We start from the raw sequence: 22544 nt of genomic DNA on the forward strand, positions 1-22544 counted from the left end.
AGCACAATCCACCTTTTTCATTTTCTTGTGCGACCCTCTGGTGTTTTGGTAGGGGCTGGGACAACTGGTACTGCCAGAACGAAAGCCTCCGAGATCAAGGGGCATTTCGCGACTTTTCCGCTAGGGTAAGGGAGCATGCACCGTAGCATTGTGAAGGAGGCAGATTTTGATGTTGTCCCTATAGCACTGTGTGCTCAGCACGACCATGCAAATAACAGTCACACGACACCTAAGCACAAGCATACAAAAGAAAAATGGCGACCTGAAAACATGATGAGACTACTGCTACACTGCCAAGTTTTCTCACACGACAACTGATAAAAATGATGGTAACCAAGTGATGCTTTTTTTTTGAACAGGTAGACTGTGGACACTAAAACATACAAGTGAAACATTCTGGAGCAGTTCTCAACCGCAAATAGCAAATGTGACCATAGCAGTGTTTGCCACAGCCAGCAAGGAGCCGACATCTGTAGTCATGGTCATTCCACCATTAAAGCAAGATAGCTGTGCATAGCTTATTGTATCCACTAAAAAAAAGTTATCATACAAGTAAAAAAATTACTTACTGAAACACCGACAAAATTCTGGAACGAGATAGCACCAACTGTGGTGCTATCTCATTCCAGAATTTTGTTGGTGTTTCAGTGAGTAATTTTTATGTCCAGTAGTGCATGAGCTGTGCATCTTGCACACAAGAAAACGTGGCACTTATGTGAAGTAACCAGTGCTACTGAATTGGACAAGAGGAGTGTGTGTCTTCTTGTTCTGTTCAACGGCACTGCTTATTCACATATGCTGTCACAGCACAGAGCAAGCCCCTCATACCACTTGCAAAGCACCAATATCTCACCTTTAAAAGGTGGATGTGAACAGCGCAGAAACAATGCAGCCTAACTCCATACCCAGAAAGCCAAAGCCAACATCAATGCAAGAAAAGTGAATCACTTACCCGCAAGCCGCACCCCAAGCGGTGCGCGGTCGGCACCCTTGGGCATCTGTCCCACAGGGGCCACTAGACCAGAGTACTGCTGTTGGAGGTGTGACATCATTTGTAGCGAGAATACCCCTGGGTGAGCTCCTAGTGCTCCTGGAGCTCCCTGATGGTGGTGTGCCAGGTGGCTGCCACTTTGCACTGTGTGCAGAAATTCCTGCGGTGGTGCAAAGGGTACTCGCATTCCATGGTGACCTGCTGTTGCCGCTGGGTGTTGGTGGTGATGGGGGTGGTGGTGGTGGTGACTCGCACCCACTTGAGCGAATGGTGCCGCAAGCATCACTGGCGGCGCTGATCTACTAGAAAAGTCCGGTGCATTGGGGTTCAGCGTGCTCTGGATGGTTGGCTGCTGCTGCTGCTGCTGAGGCTGCTGCTGCTGCTGCTGCTGCTGCTGTTGTTGTTGCTGCTGCTGCTGCTGCTGCTGTTGTTGTTGCTGCTGCTGTTGCTGCTGCTGCTGTTGTTGCTGTTGTTGTTGCTGCTGCTGCTGTTGCTGCTGCTGCTGATGTTGTGGCTGTTGTTGCGGTTGCTGCTGTTGAGGTGGTGGTGCCAGCTCAGGCGCCGTTGACGCATAGTGAGGTGGACCGAACACCATGCGCGAGGATGGTGGTTGTGGGGAAGCTTGCACTGCCTGTGGCACTGCCGCTGCTGGTGCAGAGGCACTCTCATAAAATTCTTGTGCCTGCGTTGGTGGCTGGGGTGGCGCTTGTGACTGGGAAGGTGGTGAGGGTGGTGCCCCTCCACTGCTGGGAGGTGTGCATGGAGCACTCCGCATTCCACTGCCGATAGGGCCAAAGTTGGGTGGCGATACGTGCAGGTTGCCTCGGTAGCCTGGAGCCTTGGCTGCATCCACAAGAGGTTCAGGCGGTGCTGGTGCACTTCCTACACTGCCGCCACTGGAGCTAGGGACACCACACACACCGGAAGCAGCCACAGAGGCAAAGTTAGGCTTGGAGGATTCCCGCTGGCCCCAGACACTCGGCTGTGTCTCCTTGCTGAACACATTGTTGAAGGGTGAGAAGGTCTGCGGAATGCTGATAGCTGGCGCAGTGTTGGTTGAGGAGGTACTAGCTGGCACAGAAAGGGCTGCAGAGGTACTGCTTACAGTAACAGCCGTTGACGATGCTGCCACATGGCCAGTGCTGCCCAGTGTTGGTGAAGGGCTGCCACCACCCGAGCTGGGCGATGAACTAGGTCGTGGATCGGCAGAAGCTGCACGGCTTGAGCTCTTGGCGGGCGAAATAACAGCTTGGGTGTATGACGCCGACGTAGCTGTCCCATTCACGGCAGCTGAAGTGGACGACATAGATGAAATTGCCGTGACTACAGCAGATGCAGTGGTAACAGTTGTCGGCGCAGTCGAAGCAGGCTTTGCAGAGGCGGAGCACGATGCAAGCGTGCCCCAGCCAGAAGAGCCCGAGGTAAATGGAGGCGCCGTTGACGACGTCACTGATGCAGAGCTGCTACTGCTGCTGCCTCCACCCGAGAGTGTAGGTATCCCAGGTCGTGGGGCAGGACGTGTTTGGCCAAATGGTGGCAGAGAGGGTGCAGGTGCTGACGCAGCCTTCACACCCACCACCTTGGCTGAACTGCCCTGCCGACTGAGCTTGTTACTACTGTTACCACCACTGCCAGAGACTAGCACAGAAGAAGAGCCCTGCAGCAAAGGAGAACAAGTTTAATTAGGCTTCACCACAACTTTGCATTCCATTTTCTATGTTTTCACCCACAGGTATTTAACTGTCATTCAAAAACCAGTGCACTTTATTTAGCATTGCCGGAAGCAATTTATCTTGTAGCCTTCAAAACTGTCATCCTAATCCACATAAGGAATGAGGATAGTAAACCCAAATGCAACAAGGGGAGGCTGGCAGTGGCTAAGAGCCTCGTGCACAGACTATATGCAGAAGAGTTAGTGCTACTCGAGCGTGGAGGAAGGGAAATTATCACTACTTCCAGTTGGTAGACATCCTGCTAGTTGTAGTTATTGTTCAGCATATAGACAGAGTGCTTGCTCATTGCTACACAGCAGCAACAAGAAAGTGCCCTTTTGTTGCTTCCAAGTGCCTACTTAAAGACTGCTGAGACTGCCATTTCAGCATCCACACGAGGGATGCTGTTTGCAGTGAATAAAACCAGCACTACCACTAATGCAAGTGCCGTGGAAAGGGGTATGACCCTCGGGTCATTTAGCATTCCAAATGTCTCACCTGTTCACTATGAATCTCTGATGCTGCTTACACCAGACTGCCACTAGGACATTACTGCTGCTGCTATGTACAATAACTTGAAATAAAGGCTGTGGCTACCAGTGTTGCGGAATGGGCGCCTCCATTCCATTCCAGTTCCATTCTGAGGAATTAGAACTTGCCGCAATTCCATTCCTTTCAATTCCTCGGAATGAAAAAACAGCCCATTCCCACTCCAGGAATGGCCGGGAAATTCAATTCCATTCCTGTTATTCCTCAATGTAGGAAAGGCATCTTGATAGTTTTATCGAGTTAAGAATGAACGCCCCATAAGCTGATGTCATCAGATGCATTAAGAACTGCAAAAGTACACAAAACGCATTACCAAGGTGGAGGGATAGTAGCTTGGTGACTATTTTGTGCAGTACAACCACCCTACTAATTCCCATAGGGGCAGTTCTCCCCCTAGCTATAGTATTTGCATGGTCAGCATGTTTGAACGAATGCTGCAGTTTTGAAATTATTTCAGCGTCAATGAGTTAATGCTAAAATGATGACAGCGCATTTTTGTGCTGAAAAAAAGTAGTGTTCAAGAAGACTACGCAGTTTTGCCACGTGTCTGGAGCAGTTGTGAATATGGAGAAAACTAAGAATTGGTTAATGGGGAACAAAACCATCTAGATCTGCTGGTAGTAGCTGGAACAGTGCACCGCTAGGGCACCTTGTGCCTTTGCATCTTGTGCCTTTGCAGCTTAGAGAAGCGCTTTTTCGAATACTGTCCGAGTCGCTGACAGCGACAGAAGCTAAAACAAAGAAGTGAAGGGTGAGGAGACAGCAGGCGGCTGGGGCGCCACCAAGGAAAAAAAAAGTCACAAGGCATAAAGGGGGGTATGCTGCTGCCATAGTTCCACATGACGGATACCAACGGCATGGAGCCTCGGTTACACGAAGAATAGAGACAAACTTCGGAGCAACACAGTCTATATAAGGACAGAATTGTCCTAGGTGCGTTGCTTATAAGTGGACCCTATTTGTAATCAGCCAAGCCATTTTAAAAATACTGCTTTATTGTTAAATTCGAGGCTCTGACTTACTAATGTTTGAAGTTTAAAAACAGCACATAGACAAAAACATGCTCTATTTTCGGAAAAAGGTGTCATTCGATTCCCATTCCTTTCTGTGCAAAAGGCGCTTAATTCCATTCCCATTCCATTCCAGGGTGGCAAAAATGTGGAATGGTTCCGGAGTTATTCCAATTCCGGAGTGGCAACTCTGCAACACTGATGGCTACACACCATGCCCTTACTAGAGGGAGATCATTGGAGCAACGAATCGAGTTGCTTTAAATGAAGGTAATACAGTAGTGACTCACGGTGTGGTTGGCGGAAGAAGAGGAGGAGGCTCGATGGTCCGAGGAAGATGTCGATGCCTTTGCAGAGGTTGGAGCTGCAACACCATGCTGGGCCATTATGTCCGAGAGGTCCCTGTCGGGCTCCTGGACCAGGCCCTGGATCAGGAGCTGCGCCTGCTTGGTCGCCTCTGCTGAGCCTCTGCACATGTGCGTTGCACAAGCCCCGATCCATTTCAATGCATGTTACAGAACATACACCGACTTCGAGAGTCTTACCTTATACAAATTTTACCATGCATTTCTTGAGTGTTTGGGTCACTAGAGGCACTTCCAATTTAACAGCCAATTTGTCTTTATTTATGTAATGTCAAGTCAGTGACTGGCGATTCACTGCTGAGCACAAAAATGCAGGTCCAATTTTGAATCTCTGAAATTCTTTTCAGATGAAGGTGTGATGTGAAAATGTTTGTATAGTATTTAAGAGCATTTTATAGATACTGAGAAGCACTTCAATCACAATCCTAGTGTTTCTTCAGGATCAAGTCAGTCATTTGCAAGTTAGACCTGACATATAGGCCTACATTTTAGACGCCTAAAACAAGCACTTGAATCCCATTTCAAGCATGGTAAAAGGAGAAATAGGCATTATGTGTAAGCTGTTCACAAACCACAACCTCTCTATTTTTCAATGTGTTGAATGGTACGACCCATTTTCATCGTAATAAACCATAGCTCGGTATACTCACTCATTTGAAAGGCTTGAGTGTGAGTATGAGTGAGTGACGAGGTTTGTGAGCAGGCGTGAGTATGTACGCGAGTGAGTGATGAGGTGCGTGAGTAGGCGTGAGTATGAATGTCAGTGAGCACCAATGAGTGTGAGTAGACGTGAGTGACTACTCAGGTTTGAGAGTAGGCATGGGTACGAACGAGAGAAAGTACACGAGTGCGAGCAGACATGAATATCAACATGAGTGAGTACTCATGAATGTGAGTCGGCATGAGTATGACGTAAGTGAGTACCAATGAGTGTAAGCGTGAATATGAACGTGAGTGAGTACCGATAAGTTGAGTAGATGTCAGTTATGTACGTGGACGCAAGTGAGTGCCTGTGTGTGGGTTCACGTGAGCGTGAGCACATACCCATGAGTGCGAGTACAAGTGAGCACGAACGCGAGTGAGTGCCTGCAAGTGTCAGTAGACTTGAGTATGATCGTAAGTGCCTATGAGTGAAAACTGAATGTGAAAGCGAGCGAGTGTCCATGAGTGTGAGTAGGCGTGAGTATTAAAGTGGATGAGCTCCTGAGTGTGAGTAGACTTGAGTATGAATATGTGCACCTAAAGAGTGTGAGTAGAGCGACTATGAACCTGAGTGTGCATGTGGGAGTTTGAATAAGCTTTTTTTTTTAACTTGAGTAAAAAAAATCGGCCAGATCCCACACATCAATGAAAAGCGAAGCAGTCAGCGAGGAGCTGCATACACTGCACTTTTTGGATTTGCGGCAAATGAAAGCATTCATATCATGACATTCATTATCGCATGTTTGTCGTGCATGCATGTATATACCTACAATCTGGTAAGGCAGTCGAAATTATCTGGCGCCCTTCACTATGGCGTCTCTCATAGCCCGAGTCCCATTGGGACGTCAAGCCCCATACACTAACCAACATTATTGCACAGCAGGTACACACATTTGCGACACGAATACTGGGATTTGATAATCCTCGTTAACATAAAAGAACTCAGATGTACTAGGCGCCTCGTTTTATTTGGGAATGTGATGACCGACTTATATGACGGAATTTGTATGATGCAGTTTGTGATAAGTCGGTAAAGAAAATGTTATGTAGTCAAACTAAGTGCTCCACAAGATACTGCCCTAGCCGAGGCTGACAATTGTTCCGGGTTATCCCACTGAGAAAATTCGATGGACATCCAACAGATCAAGCACATAGGACATTTCAACAGCGGAGCTGTTTATGCTTACAGGGGTGAGACGGCTGAAACTGAATTGGGAACAGTTTTTAGAGCAGCAAAATATCGATTTTGGAGCAGAAGAACCTTGATTCGGAGCAGTTAGAGGCATTTAATATGTCATCCTAGGAGCTTCAAAAACCAAATTTGCAGCAACTTGAGGGGACAAGTACATATTTTAATTTACTTAGAATACACATAACAGAAAGTTTTTTTCCAACAGATCATCGCCAGGTATGAACTACACTACTTCTTTACATACCATGCGGGCTATCTACCCATGTAACAAAACATGAAATGTCTGAAAAAAAAAAAAAGGTTCTGGAAACTAGATTCACCTCAAACAGTTGAAAAAAAAAAAAAAGCATCAAACTTATCGAAAATTGTAAAAATTGTGACTGCACAAGAATTGCAGTTACATAGCAGTAAGCCTTTGCTCAAGATTAGTGATGTGATTCAGCAGATTACTGCTTTGGCTTTTTGAATGTCTGCTTCACCTGCTTAGTTATTTAGCTTTTCAAGCGTCCCAAGAGCTTCCTGTAGGTCAGTGTTACTCTTTGTCAGGAAAACGTCACAATAAGCGCCTTCAACTGTCTGCTCGGCCGCGCTGTTGGCATAGCGTCAAGTGTACTGCACGCTTTTAACAGACAACAAAAGCGCGCTGCACCGCCGCTCGCTGTCACCTTGTGTGGGACCACCTTCAAGAGTGCAGCGCGGGTACCAAGAAAACTCTCTGCACTGACTATCTCGTCAAACGCTGCAAGAGTAGCGTTGTTGTAAGCGTACTGTACGCCTTTATTGGGGGACGACACAAACGTGCTTTGCATCAGTCTGCTGCCGCCTTCTTGTGCAAAACCGCCAGAGCAGGGATTCTCAAACTTTCTGGCCTTGAGGAACCCCAACGGTTTTTCAAGAGTGCCGCGGTACCCCTAACTTTTTCTTGAGCATGAAGACAGTCGAAAGCGGGGAGGTGATAACGCCTCTTGACGCGGGCAAACCACAGCCTCTTTCTTCTCTTTACTACCGAAGGCCATCGCCGTTGATGTAGACTTGCGATGCCCCCCACGCCGCTCCGAGAGTCGCGTAAAGCGCCTGCCGACCATACACTGCATGCTTCATGCACCGCGCAGCGTAAGCAATGTGTTCACGCAAATGAAGTGCCGGGCGCACAGAGCCCCGCTTTATGTTTTGCAAAACAAAAAAGTAGGCATGCCAGTCTCACACTGAAACGGCCTTCAACCAATACACCAGTTGTAAAGCTAAGCTTAAATGTTCGTGTATCCCACAGCCGGCACGAAGTGATGCCTCTTACGCGAATCAAAGTGCTCGCTGCGCGCTTTGATCACAAAAACCGACATAAAGCAAGTGGCAATTCACCGTGCACGAAAACTGTGCCACGTGAACGCCGACGCGCCATGAGCAACGAATAAAGCGCCGAGGTGCCCGTTAATGTCGTTTGAACTGGTTTGAACGCTCGCGAGCATGAATTACCAGCGCTGCGCGCATTCTGTCACCACGGGTCCGCAAATTGTTCAAAATTCATGGTGGATGTGGCAGGCGATAGCTTCGTTAAATGCAAAATGCAATGCGAATTTGCTTGTCTAAATAAATAGATTAATTGCTAATGGGGGTAAAATGGGAGCGGGTTGAATTCGTTCTGGCCGCTTGCGGAACTCTAAGATGTCCTTCACGGAACCGCAAGATGTCCTTCACGGAACCCAGTTTGAGAACCCATGCGCCATCGCGGAGACGTGTAGCATGCAGGAAGCTAGTTGATGCCACATTGACGCCTCATGGTGCTCGCCGCGTGTTTCATGTCGACACTGCTGCGTGTGGTCACCAACGCGCGCGTTGGTGACCACACGCAGCATTGTCGACATGAAAACCGCAGCGACCAGAGCAACATGCTACACACAACAAAGAATCTGAGAGTCGACCCCGCTACGCATACCACTCGCTGGTTTTCTCTAAGCACCAGTAGCGCCAGAACACACAGCCTAGCGAGTAGAAGCAGCACGCTTGGGGCATGGCAGCAAATTTTTGAGGGGTCACACATATTGACAGCAGTACAAGGGAGATTACGGCGGCACCATGGGGGCCTTCATTAGAAAGTTGTATAAAAGAAACACGTTTGGGCGCGTCTGTGTGTTCTGCGAACGCATTTTCATAGTATTCCTGGCACTGCTTGGAAAATCGTGTTGTCAACTCAGCCTTCTTTCCCCACTGAAGCTGACGTGGGCATCAAAATTCTTGCTTTTGAGGCTGTTTTGGAACATTCGGTGCAATTTTTTCGATTTTTGTGCTTTTGGAGCAGGTTGGCGCAGGAAAACTGAATTGTATAAAAAATGCGCGATATACGCAGCTGTCTCACCCCTGTGCCTAGCGTGACGCCGTTGTTGTCCGCAGAAAACTCGGTGGGTATGCACCACAGAAAGCGGGTATGTGCAAAGCATCTCCTAGCATAGCATATCCATGCACAGTATAGTATAGCAAAGGGTGGGAAAGGAAGGCGAAAGTGAGGAGAAAAGAAAGGAGGAGGGGAGAGGGCGACACATGCATAGTATAGTTCAGCAATGGGATCAGAAAGTGAAGTGAGGGGGAGGAGGAATTATGTAAGGGTGAGGAGGAGAGAAAAGAGGAAGAATGAGGAGGTGAGAGGGTAAATCATAGAGTAGCCATGTACAGTATAGTATAGCAAGGGTTGGGAAAGAGAAGTGATGGTGAGGCGGAGGGATTTGAGGGTAGGAAGGAAAGGAGGAGAGGGCGGGCAATATAGAAAGAGATAAAGAGAGCAAGACAGATGAAAGAAGGAAGAAGATGAAGAAAAAGATAAAAGGGCATAAGAAGACGATGATGAAAGATGTAGAAAGAAGTCAATCTGCATTCGCCAGGGGTTGGCGTTTGCTTGCCAGTTCAACTGTTTACTCAATTTTCACAGGCGTGGAAGTAACTTGAATTCTTTTTTTTAGGGGCGAAGCTCCTTACGGTGTGGGTCGTTCCCTCCTCTGTAGTAGTAGTAGTAGTAGTAGTAGTAGTAGTAGTATGTAGCCAGCTCTAGCTTAATGAAGTGCTCACTAGATGAGCAATTCACTAGATATAATTTACAAGACATCGTAGTGTTCCTTGATTTAATCACACTAAAAGACATAGTTTGCGGGTGATATACTCTAGTGAGCTTTCAACTTTTCGTCTTAATGTACATGCTAAATGATTTCTATGAAAAACGCAAAGCACACCTTGAGCAAGATGTTTGGCTAAATGGGACCATGAGGCGATGCGAAGCCGGAGCACTTGCACGATCACATTCCGTTGGCTTTCGTTGGGCATGCTACCGACCTCGCGTCGTGGAACGCGAAGAGGAACGCTACGCGCGCCGTGTCTTCCCTCTAGCCTTGCCGTTAATTCTCACAGGGCGAGCAGAGAACACGGTCGCTTTTGGCGCGCTTTCTCTTTCGCTCGGGAGCGGACACTTTCCCTGCATTTCACCGATCACAAAGCGGTGATAATGAAGGGACCACGTAAACCAACACTCTTTATATGATGTACTGGGCGAATTTCACGGAAGAGTTTCACGGTTTACCGATGATTCCCTCCGGAGCTTCACCCCACTCATCATCATTCACCCTGTGGATGAGCTGTGAATTTTTTTTTTTTTGCCGGGTGCTAACATCCGCGGGTTTTCCACTGGACGATCCATTGTGAATACGTACACTTAGACTTAATGAGTTTGTCTGATTGATTCTTTTGGTCCAGTGGGATGCGAGTGAGAACTGGCAGGTGTGAATGGACATGACTGTGAACATGAGTTAGTGCGAGCGTGAATAAAAGTTAGTACAGAGGTGAATAAGAACCGTTGAAGTTGAGTGGATGTGAGTGATAGAAGAAGGAAGTGAGTGGATGTACGAAGGCGAGTATCTGTGTACAGGAGTAACTTTCAGGATATGAAGTGCCTGTGAGTGTGAGTAGACGCAACTGAGTAGGAGCATGAGTGAGTGACTGGAGGGTCAGTAGACAGGAGTGTGAACCAGTGTTGCCAGATGCCGCCGACTAACCAAGCGAATAATCGCCACAAAAGAAGCCCAAAAAAGCAGCGGCACTCCTGTCAATAAGCCCAAAACAAGTGGAAGTTCAAAAAAATGTTCTCATTCTTGAAAATGATTTTATAGTGTGAAAAAAATACTACAAGGACATATGAAAGGTGAAAATGTTTATTTATATTACTTTTTTTGTTATTGTTTGTTCATTTCACATCATAAAAATAGGCGCTTGAATGACTGAAAACACTGAAGGTTGTTTCTTGCACTTCAGAACTGCACACTACACAGTGTCATCGTCACTGGTTTTCAATACATCTGGAAAATCCATGTCATCCAGTTCCGCGGAACCATACATGTTCTTCGAATTTGACACGCGTGCCGCGCATCCCACGTGGTTTTCGAGCCGGAGGCAGAGACGTGCCTTCTACTTTACTGTTCACATGTAAACAAGAGATAAGAATCTTCCCAGTCAAAATGACACACTTCCCGCTTTGCGAGGCTTCAGTGAAAGTGACGTCCCGAGTTTTTCTTCCTCCATGCTGTAGCGCCTTCATAAATGTCGCCAGGAGGAAAAGAAGGGCCTTGGAGCGCTAGATGAGTGCTTAGGGGAGGTTCGTGACAAACACACGTGCCGGGCACTAAAATTATAATATTTCCAGAAAAAGCGCGAGTAAGCCAAAAAAATGCGACAAGCGACTCAGTCAAAGAATTTCCAAGCGACTCAGCCAAAAAAGAAGCCCAAATCCGCTTATAATAAGCGGAACTGGCACCTCTGGTGCGAACACAAGTGTGAATGTGAGTGAGTACCTGCGAGCATGAGTACACGTGTGTATGAGCATGAGTGAGTTCTGACCGGCGGTGAGTGCGAGCAATGTGAGTGAACGCGAGAAAGAAGTGCTAAAGAACTTGTCTATGAGCGAGTATCCATGAGTGTGAGGAGTGTTGAGAATGAGCGCTACTAAAGCGTGCGAGTACGAACGTGGGTGAGTGCCTGTGGGTATGAATACACGAGAATGAAAGTGAGTGAGTAGGTGTGTGAGTGAACATGAGTCAGCCCCCATGAGTGTAAGTAGATGTGAGTGAGTAGCTGCGAGTGTGAGCTGATGTGAATATGAGCATCAGTATGTATAAGTGCGAGTACACGTGAGTGTCAATATAAGTACCGTATTTTCCGGAGTATAAGACACGTTTTTTAAAAAAAAAGTTTTCCCCCGGTGCATCTTTTACAAAGGTGCGACTTGTATATCTTTTTTTCCCCTTTCATTTTCGAAATGAAGTTGTGTTTCTTTTCTTTTTTTTTTAACTGCGGCAACGAATGTCAGGTCCTTGAGCCAGCAGTTGAAGCCGGCACAAGAAGATTCAAATCACAAAACAGCAAACGTGACTGAAGAAAAAAGGTCGCCTGTGCTGCTGCGAACAACACGGCACGAAAAATCTCATTTTACGGTCGTCCTTGCAAGCTGCGCAGACAGAACCAAACTGCCACCAATGCTTATATTTAAGCGGAAGACACTGCCGAAGGAAAGCTTCCCTTCAGGTGTCATCATCCAGGCAAATGAAAAGGTATGGATGGACGAAAACATGATGACCATTTGACTCGACAGATGTTTTGTCAAACGACCAGACGGCTTCTTCCATGTGAAAAAAGGTCTGCTTATCATGGACAATATGCGTGCGCATATTACCGGCACAAACTGAAGAAGGTTGTGGGAATTCACGCGTCCGCACCAGTTGTTTGACGCCATTTTCCCTTGGAGAATTCTCCTGTCTCTTCTCACGGCCGGATGGGTGGCAGTTAGTCATAAATTGCCGTCACTTCTCTGCCACCCCGCCCCTCAAAGGTTTAACATGGTGTCCCATTGGCCTAATTTTGGTGGGATTCACGCCTTGCTCGTGCTCACCTGAGAAGCAGGGGCGCGAGACGGGGTTCGGGAAGACCACTTCAAGACCTCGGAGGGTGCGTATGCGTTTTGGCCTCTCCGGCCGGCGGCGATCCTTTGTTCTTCGTCACCGGCCGGCAGTTACGTCGTCTCGTCGGGGCCGGGCCCCGACGGGCGCAAGCTTCCTTCCACGGTCTCGAAGTCCCGAGGCAGCACCTCGCGATCGTGCATCGTATGTTTCTCTCAACTGCTCCTACATCTGTTTTGTTTCTTCTGTTCTGGGGTGCGTGATCGCGGTAGCTGGCTGCTGGTCGGCTCTCCAAACTTGGCTCTTTGTTTGTTCTATAGGTGTGCCATTTGTGGCAAATAATTTGATATATTTTGTAACTTGTACTAGCTAATTGGTGCCCTGTATAATTACATTACGTACGATTGGCAGTATCGAATTATTAATCTCTTTGTACTAAAATCCCAGTAATAAACCACCCATTTGGAGAGTGTCGCTTAGGGTCACCCTCGCTGCGTGCACAGGCTCGCCGTCCCTTTATGATGATGGGTTGAGCTCTCGTACGCAACAGTGTGATCAGTACACGGCGCGAGACAAACGAGGACGCGGCACCCTGCATGAAGCTCGTAGTGCTCGGACCCGGGGTGGTCTTCGACGTGGAAGATAGGGGTTACTATTCAGCAAACAGATCCACGCGAGCGAAACTGTCCAGTCTTTCGGTCACACCACCCATTAGCGTAGTTTCCGTCACTCGCTACTAGCACTACGCAGCAACCTTATTAGAGCTGGACCCCTAATCCGTGGTTCGCGTTGAATTGTGACTGCGGAGAGTTTCAGGCCAGTGGTAACAGAGACGAGTTCTTTGCTTGATACAGTTTACTTGTGCCAAAGCGCCAACAACGCAACGAAATATACATGTAGGAACGAAGCGGCGGAGCAGTTCTGCACGACAATGTAAAAAAGCAACAAAATCGGAGGCACGGGCGAGAGAGAGAGAGAGCAATAATGCCCATACTCGCCTCTCGTGGCTTTCACTCCGGCCCTGAGGCGGCAAGTCACCCACAAAAGGCTGGGCGGTGCGCAGGGGGTTACTGCGGCTGGATGGCTCCAGACTCGATTGAGCTGTGTTCGTCACGGCTCCCCAAGTCAAAAGTCAACACTTCGGCATTGTGGCAAAGCTGACTTTCAGACTCTGCTACTGTGGCAAACAGATCGACTCGCGAAAGCACTGGTTTGAGCCTACGAGATGATAGATGCGGCAGAGATGGGGGCTTCAATTAATGCCTTTTGGACACGAAATTTGGGCAGAAAGTCCGAAAAATCAGACGCCGAAGAGTTTCAGCGTCCGAAATTTGGGGCTGGTGACGTTATGTGCTGTGCTTACCGATTCAAACGTCGACATTAGCATCAATTGGAAAGGAGACTTTTCATTCTCATGTAGCACCACGTCGCAAAAGCGACCCTCGGAGCGCTGAACTGCACTGCCCAAGAAATGACACTTAATTTGCCCGTGTGACGGGGTATCTGACCATAACCTCTTGTGCTATGAAATGACTTCAATGGGGAGGAGGAGGCTAACAAAACCTTCGTTTAACACGTGTATATACTCACAGATAACTGTTGCTAATGGCAATAGCTTCCTCTAAAAATATATGCTCGGCAGTTTTACATGTTTTGTTATAGCTATACTACATAAACCAAGTTAATCTGTGGGCCAAACAAAAAACATGGCTAATGACAAGTGAGCAGACAGTGTGACACTTTTAAAAAGAATTTCCTACAGCACACCCACATTGGGCCTGGGAGTGCACACATAGGCCCTGGCTGTGCCCAGCCATGTACAGGTGTCACAGAAAGTACATGGAACGCGTGAGCGGTGTGTTTGAACCACATCTCCATGTACAGTAGACTCCCATTAAGACGAACTCAAAGGGACCGTGGTTATCTGTTCGTCTTATCAGGAGTTCGGCTTATCAGAAGTGCCCCCAAAAAGAGAGATGCTAACATGCCAAGTGCATCCAAATATGTTACTTGAAAACACTGACTGGAGTAGACTTACAATGGGGGCAAAAAGACAAGAAAAAGCATTTATTTGGCTCATCTAGATAAAAACTACGCCTTCAAGCAGAGTATTTACACGAATCGTACGAGCACCTAATTTCGCGGGTTCAAAAATAAAAAAAATTCATGAAGATACTGCTACCACATTTTAATGATAAAACTGTAGCACGCTCCTATGCTGACGATTACAAAAGAGAGAGAGGGAGAGAGGCAAAATTTTCCTTCAAATAATGTAAATTTATTGTCCTGGCATTTCTTTTTCTTCTGTGAGCCTGTTTTGCTGGATAAGATCTCGGTCGCGTGCTGTTGCTTTGACAGCTGAGTTGCTTAAGAAAGTCTGCAAGGTTTTCTTCGAGGTCCGGATATTTTCTCGTTTTCGGCCCGCAGTAACTTTTCCTGATCGACGTGCAGCTGAAGATATCCCATTGCGTTACTCACTGTCACAAGCCTCGCGCACACGAAAAAGGCAAGACGCAGCTATATTCAGTGTACAAAATAGCCTTCCCTTGTCGTGCACTTCCATAATCAAAATGGCTCATCACAATTTGCACTTCACTGGGAACAGATACAATGCGCAACTGACGCGAACTGACCACAAAATGTGCTCGGCCGCCATTGTGTGATGGCGATGACAATGCACCTGACCCCTTCGACTGTAATGCACAAACAATTTTTGTTGTTACTTTTTCTTAATTTTTTTCCTTCACTCCCCTTGCGTTTGCCCCTCTGACCACAGTGGAGGGGCCCCAAGCTCTTCTGTTCCCCTTTGTACTCCAGCTGGGAAATTGGCTTGGGGGTCCCAGTTGTAAATCCCCCTACTCTTTTTGTTGCTTTCTTTGCTGATAAAGCCCCACCTCGCACCTCACCCACCCAGAGGCTGGGGGTGAGGGGGATACCGGCTTTGTCCGCTGAACCTTCTTTTTCGTTTATCTGTGTCGCGATTTGCTTCGCTCCAGGAAGCGCTTTTTTTTTCTTTTCTTGCTTTTTCTCTGTCGCCTGAATGCCCACCAAGACGTGTTAAGCGAATTTTTTTTTGCATTGAGTCTATGGGAAACCAAACAAACTGTTCTCTGTTGTTCGGCATAAGCGAGAATTCGTCTTAACCGAGTTCGTCTTAACGGGAGTTCACTGTACTTGCGGCAGCAGTGCATACTACTACATAGCATGTGCAAACATAGATTGTGGTGATCATGCCATATGTTTTTGCAGACTTCCTCATCGGCATCTCCGGTGAAGGAGCACTTCCAACGGTCGACGCTACAGGAGCCTTCTGAGCTTGCAACAACTATTTATCAGCAGCGAGCAGCTCTTTTGACAGAAGCGTCTGCTTTGTACACGTGCGGCATCTGTAACTGCCCAATGTTTCTTTTTTTGGGAATGCGGTAATTGCTGTGATGGTCAAGGTTCGCTGATTTCAATGCAAAGGCAATCGATTTGCACACTTTTTCACTTTCATCTGTATGTCTTTGTGTGGAAGTTAAAGATGAGCCAGTGCATCATGACACAGGCAACTATAGCGTTTCCATCAACGATACGAAAAGAAATCGTTGCTGCAAATGCATAAAGGTTGCCCTAGTGTCAACTGCTGGAACAAGCACTTCTTCGCCTGAACCGGTAAAGGAGTAATGACATGAATATTAAACATTTTCGGGTTGTTGCTCTAAATAAAAACATGGGTGTCGAGAACCCGAAGAAGAGTATTGTAGTGCTTAGGAATGCATTGAATATATTTTTAATACCGCTACCTTCAAATAGCAATTTCGGTTTCGGTATCGAGAGGGCGGCTTCACAGTGACATGTCAACACAAGTCTGAAGCCAAGGGACGACTGCAACTTGCCACATACTAGGAACAGCTGTCAGTTTTCTGTCAGTCGCACGGGGTTCACGTAAACAACGACAAGTGAATTATCATTCAGAGACTCTGACAGCGATTTCTACTATTTAGGCTGCATGCAGGACGCATATTTCGCAAACCCAGTGAACTGTGTTGACTTGTCGTGATAATGTCCATTGCGGTGGGGCTGGCTTGCAGATGCTCGGCGACGAGAACTAACATCAAAGTAAAATATTTTATACATGTTGTCTGGCTCCGGTGTGTGGTGAGCGTTGATAGTGATACCATGGAAACGAAAGATGTCCCTATTGGGGTCCAGTACTCGCACATTCCGTATACATTCTGGGGAACCTGTATGGCCGGGCTGGGCTCGGGCTTCATAAAGCAGGCCCAAGGCAAAAAATCAGGCACGTGCAGTGCTCTCAGCTGGATTCACACCAACTAACCACAGAAAGCTCGTCAGATAATCTTGAAACCCCTTTCATGAGATATTGTTAAAAACATTCAAGGGTTTTAAGGGGGAATTAATTCCAGGACTTTGAAGGGCCTTTAAAACATGCCTTTCCATTTCAAAGGTTTCAAGGGACTGTACACACCCAGTACAGGCCTATTAGCCCCGAGAAGTTGGGGTGGCGCCGCCTGGCGGGAGGCATGGATGACGTCACGGCAAGGACTCTTCGATGCCCGCCGTGACGCGCTGGCATATCGCGCGCTTGCTTCGTGCGCTGTTCCGCTGTTTACGTTCACTTTTTGCCTGTCTCAAGCTTCAGATGAATGACAAAAACAGCATCGATAATGTTCCTAGTAAAACGACAAAAAGTTTTATGCATTTTTTTTCAGTCCCCAGCGGTGCCCGCGCGCCGTCGTGCACACTTTGAAAGGGGTGATGAGGTTTGTCATTGTGTCGCGCTGCTAACTTCGGGGATGGGTCTGATTCCCGACCACAGCAGCCGCATTCCGACAGGTGTGAAAAGCAACATTCCTCTGCTTAGATACAGGAGCACGTTAAAGAATTCGAGGTGGTCAAAATTAATCTGCAGCGTGTCTCACACTCGTGTCGTGGTCTTGACACGCAAGACATTATTAGGTTGCGTTGTTCACGGGCGATTCCTTTAAAAAAATATTATGGCTTCGCCTCCACAAGTTTTATTTGCATCGGACGCATCTGGGATCAGCGGACAGCGTTCTTGCCCGTGTGCAAAGCCCCACGCACGATTGCGAGAGCGATTGAGCCTCGCAAAATATCTCGAAAGCGCTCGCCCGAGAATACCGCCGCAGTTGTTGTGTTTGTTTTTCTTGTGTACTCGCTCACTCATCATGTTGTTTAGTTTCACGTCTTTCTCGCAATAATTTCGCGACTTCAATTTACAACATAAAAAAGTTGAGTTAAGTCAGATTCTGTCTTCATGCAGCATCGTAGCAATGGCACTGTTACACTTGTATAAGTATTAGTTTAGATAGCCAGCTCGTAAATTAATTTTCTTTCAATTTGATATACCCCTGAGCATCATCAACCTTTATGTGGACATGACGTGCGAGACCATTAATTCACTCATTAAGGCGAATGACGTTTAATTAATACGTGGGCCACGTCACTGAGAGTGCCATCGAAACAGTTCAAAACGCTCATTTCGACTTTCAGGCGTTCGTTTTGCAGGCGATTGCTATCAACAGTGCCCCACATGAATTTACAATTATCGCTTGTGACCTGGCGGTTGATCGGACCAGCAGTTCAGCAAATCAGGGTATACGGCCACATAATCCCAGACAAGTTTTGAGAAGAAAGGTTTACATAATCTAAGTATATACTAACACCTCAGAATTTCCGAAACCATTGTGTGCGTGGCCGTATTATTTTGTTTAATTTTCCCGATGTATTAAGTGATTATTTAGATAGACAGATTTATCTAAAGTCTCCTGTAGCAGAAAGCGCAATTCTGTCAAATCACCTAGATAATCTGCAAAGGCAGACATAACTTGTACGATAAACCACAATGTAGTTAGTGAATTGAAAACGTCCTAATTTAATTTGTAGTCTTCGGCACGCGTGTTTTAACCGTGGAGTCTACGCCAAGTTGTAATGAAGTTAGAACCGTTAGCGTAAATTATTTAGCACCGATGCTTTGGAGTACGCGGTGAAAACAACGAACGTCTTGCTCTCGTGCATCACCATTTTCATGGTGAAGCTTCCGTTCGGAAGGGAATTCGCCCATTATGAGCTATATTATCCTAACTTTCTACAGCTTACTAAACTTTCGCTAATAGTGTAAACTTCCACCTTCTACCTTGGGAAATTTGCATCGCAAGAATGAGCAGTAATCAGCACCGTATCGCGAAAGAGCGGGTACGCGCCGGGCGCTGAAAAAGGCGAGCCTCGGCAGCGGAGCAAGCGAGTCCTTGCCGTGACGTCACATAGCCGCGACTGCCGCACCGCCAGTGTTCGTTCTCGGGAATAGACAGAGTACGCCTTCCAAGCAAACCAAGCAAACCACATGGAGAGCATGCTTAGTGCCTCCCATCTAAATTAGCCCTCCATGCGATGATAACCGTCCAAAGGCATTTTAACCAGGGAAGGGCCCTTCACCTTTTATTCAAGTAAAAGTCAATAGAAAATAGGGAGATGCACTTACCGGATCAAAATGGTACGCTCTCCCTGGCCCTTGTGCTTCTCAACTTCAATGTGGGCTCCCGAAGCCTCGCGGATAGCGTTAATGTTGCAACCGCAGCGCCCGATCACCCGGCTGATAGCCGTCGAGGGCACCGTCACCTTCTTAGAACGCCGTACCACTTCCTTCCAGCCTTCCTCACCCCGATGGTGACTCTTGGAGGAGCCTGATGTCACGCTGGCAACAGAAGACACAAGCGTGCCGGTGGAAGACGAAGACGCGTTCATGATGGCACTGCCAGAAGAGCCACTCTTCTTGGGCGAGGAGGCCACGCCGGGGGAGGGTCGGCCTGCCCCACTGCCAGGACTGCGGGGTCCACCACAAGAGTCCATCACATCCAGGGCGAGCTCACCTAGCCTACAGGAAAGCAGGGGCCACAGTCACAAGCCTGCCAAAAAGCATCTTCCAGCCAAACTAAAGAGCAGGGACTGAAGCCATAGACTGGTGCAAGAAGAAAAAAAAATTTTTTTATCTTGAAATGCCCACACAAGCAATGAGGAGTATTTCTACTCCAAATCACCGCCTGGTCTTATACACTGCCTATTTTCAGCACTTGCAAGGATGTGAGGCAAAAGGCACGGAAACATATTTATTAGGGTTGCAGGTTAAATACAGTACAGCCAAATCCCGCTACAACGAAATTGACGGGACGCGCGAAAAAGTTCATTGTCGCGGAATTTCGTTGCAGCGAAATTTTGTCTATAGACCGCAGAAGTTAGGAAGATCTGATGATCATGACTCGTCCTTTGGTCCCGGCAAGCGCATACATTGTCCTTTGCATTTAACTCTCGCTAACTCGGACATACTTGGCCACACACTGAGTGAATGTATTTTCTCGCGTATAACACGCACAAAATATATAGAAAATCTAGCGCTAAACTCGGGGTGCGGGTTATAGGCGCATTTCAGTGCGCAAGTTGGCTTCACGGTAAAGCAAGGAAGGCGGCTTTGCGTCAATACGCGAGTTATACACGTGGGTTATACGCGAGCAAATACGATATGCAGGCTGCCCTCGAAGCGTGCCGAGCGCGTAGCGCCGCGAAGGAGCGTGCCAAAGTTCGCTAGAGGCTAACTGAAAACGAAGTGCCGAAGCTCCACACTACCACAGTCACAAGCGAGCGAAAGGAAAGCCGAAACGCTTCGTGCCGTTTTACGACTTTATTGCCTCTAATCTTTCTTCCAGTGTGCTAGCTGCGTACTTGAGCGTATTTGCTATCGATGATCGTGACGGTAGCGACCGCAGTTTTTGGCTCAGCAGTTGTGGCAAGTAGTTCCGTTTTCAATCTGTGCGCGCTGGCCGTGCGCGTGCCTTCAGAACTGCGTCATTGCTATCTGTGATCGCGTCTACCGCGGTTTTGACCGCAACATTGCTTTGAGTCGGTGCGCGTACGTTGGATGCGCGCGTACTTTGTGGTCGCGCATGATCACGTCGACATGACCGCATTTGTGTTCGCAGCGGTTGTGGCAGAATGTTGTTACACTTGGACTAGGTGCACGCTGGCCTCGCCTGTGCCTTCAAAACGCCGTGGATGTCATTCACGATAGCAGGGCTTGTGACGACGGGCAGTAGTTTTGTTTTGAGTGCTACGTCAAAACAATGGCGGGAGCCAAAACGATTCTTCCGCGGCCCGCACGCGCATCAAACCCGCCGGCAGCATCATGGCGGATGGACGATCTGTCACCGAGCACCTCAATGGCGAATTATTTGCCGGGATGTGCGTGTGGTGGCAGAAAGCATGTCTCCGATGAAGACACAGGTCTTGCAATGCGGCCGAACGGCTCTGGCAACGAGAAATGGTCGAGTTTCTAGCGGAATTTCGCGGCAATCCTAGGCAAGCTCCTTTTCCTCATGTGGTGGCGCTCGCGAAAACTTCGTTCAAGCGGAAATACGCAGAAAAAGTATTCGTTGTGACGAGACGTATTTCGCATTGTTTTCTATGGGCGGCTGACGAGGAATCCAAAATTATTCGTTGTGGAGGAAATTTCATTGTAGCGGTATTCGTTATAGCGGGATTCGACTGTAAACACTTGTTACTCAAACTCTGGTGTATTTAAATATTGGATAAGTCAAATTTTTTTCCTGGCATGGTGTTAACTCCATGGGTTTTTCCCCCCATCTCGAAAGCCTCGCACACTGAAGTTCACATATCTCAAAATTTTGAATGCGAAAATGCTGGAAAAAAGACAGTAGCCAAGGATATTTTGTACTTGGCTGTGCAGCTGTGATCTCAAAGCTGTGATTCTTTCCCAATGCCTTTTGCTTGATTCTTTTTCAACATTATCTGCAGGTCTCAGCCGGCTTATGCCATTGATAACGCTGGTGGAGCATTGCTGTAACCCCTGACCCATGCAAAGAGTTCAAGAAAAAATAGATGAAAAAACGGATTGCTAGAATACAGTGGAAGCTCGTTAATTCAAACTTCAAAAATTCAAATTTATAGATAATTTGAACTGTACGATTTGGTCTGGCCAAGCTCCATACAAGTCTATATATAAAAAAAGCCTATTAATTTGAACGCGAGTAGGTACTGCCACGGATAATTCGAACTAGGTGCCACCGTGCCAGTGGCTTGATGTCAGGCACACAGGCAGAGAAATGCACCCGCGATAAGGCAGCTGCCTAGCCACGAGGCTGCGTTGACCCTGAACCGGTAAAACCAAACCGGTGCGGAGGCCAGGGAGCAGGAGCGGTTGCCTCCTCTCTGTCCTACGTGACCCCAGAGATTTGGTTCTTTAAGCACCAATCTCTGTAGCTGTTGTTGTTAAACGACAGATGTCGCGAGCAGCACAAAAACACAGCGAATCAGGAGCACCGTAGCTTCGCCCACACTTCAGAACCGACGAATAGAAGTGTTCGCCAATGTAATATACGCAGTCTCTGCCCCAATCGCACCTCGTAGGCCTCTACGCAAGCATCAGAAGCATTTCACAAGAAATCGTGAAGAAGCATGTAATACCAAAAGCCCCGCTGTCGACTTACATAAAAAATAAAAGGCCTATTGACCTCTTATGAAATGCCTTAGACACACAAGAGGCTTATAAGACACCTTGGAGGCACAAGTTTCTAGAAAGGAAGAGCCCGCCAAGTATCCCGACCTTGAGAAAGCGCTTCTCATCTGGATTAAGGAAGGACATGCGTGTCCAGAACATACCACTGAGCGGCCCCATCAAACTGGCAAAGGCAGTGGAAGTCATCATAGCCCAGCAGCTGGGCTACGATGACTTCACTGCTTCAGATGGATGGCTGCATCGCTTTCACGAGCGTAACGACCGTGTTGTGTCTGGAGAAATGAAGGCCGTGAACATGGAAACGTGTGAAGTTTGGTGCTCAGAGGTGCTTTAAGACTACATAGAGAGGTATTCTCCGCAGGACATATTTAATGCAAACGAAACAGCCTTATTTTTCAAATTGCTGCCTGCCAGAACCATCACGTAAAAAGGAGAGAAGTGCCCGGGAGGGATACGAAGCAAAGAGAGAGTAATCGTGATGGTTGCACCTAACATGAGCGGGTCCCAAAAGTAGCCGCTGTTCGTTATTGGCAGATCCAGAAGTCC

The 22544-nt window shown here is 47.5% G+C and overlaps 1 protein-coding gene across 6 annotated transcripts in view; it reads right to left on the bottom strand.

Annotated features, from left to right (window-relative positions):
- LOC119391221 (ankyrin repeat and KH domain-containing protein 1) overlaps positions 1-22544 on the bottom strand; it is a 204064-nt gene that overhangs the window by 41382 nt on the left and 140138 nt on the right. For all 6 annotated transcript variants that reach the window (XM_049414348.1, XM_037658948.2, XM_049414346.1 and 3 more), the window contains 3 exons: positions 18954-19346; positions 4553-4730; positions 953-2648 (listed from right to left, as the gene is read on the bottom strand). In XM_049414348.1, coding sequence (XP_049270305.1) covers positions 953-2648; positions 4553-4730; positions 18954-19346 — 2267 coding nt within the window. The remainder of the gene's footprint in view (positions 1-952; positions 2649-4552; positions 4731-18953; positions 19347-22544) is intronic.

This window comes from Rhipicephalus sanguineus, chromosome 1 (assembly GCF_013339695.2).
Source record: "Rhipicephalus sanguineus isolate Rsan-2018 chromosome 1, BIME_Rsan_1.4, whole genome shotgun sequence".
In the NCBI taxonomy this organism is placed as follows: domain Eukaryota; kingdom Metazoa; phylum Arthropoda; class Arachnida; order Ixodida; family Ixodidae; genus Rhipicephalus; species Rhipicephalus sanguineus.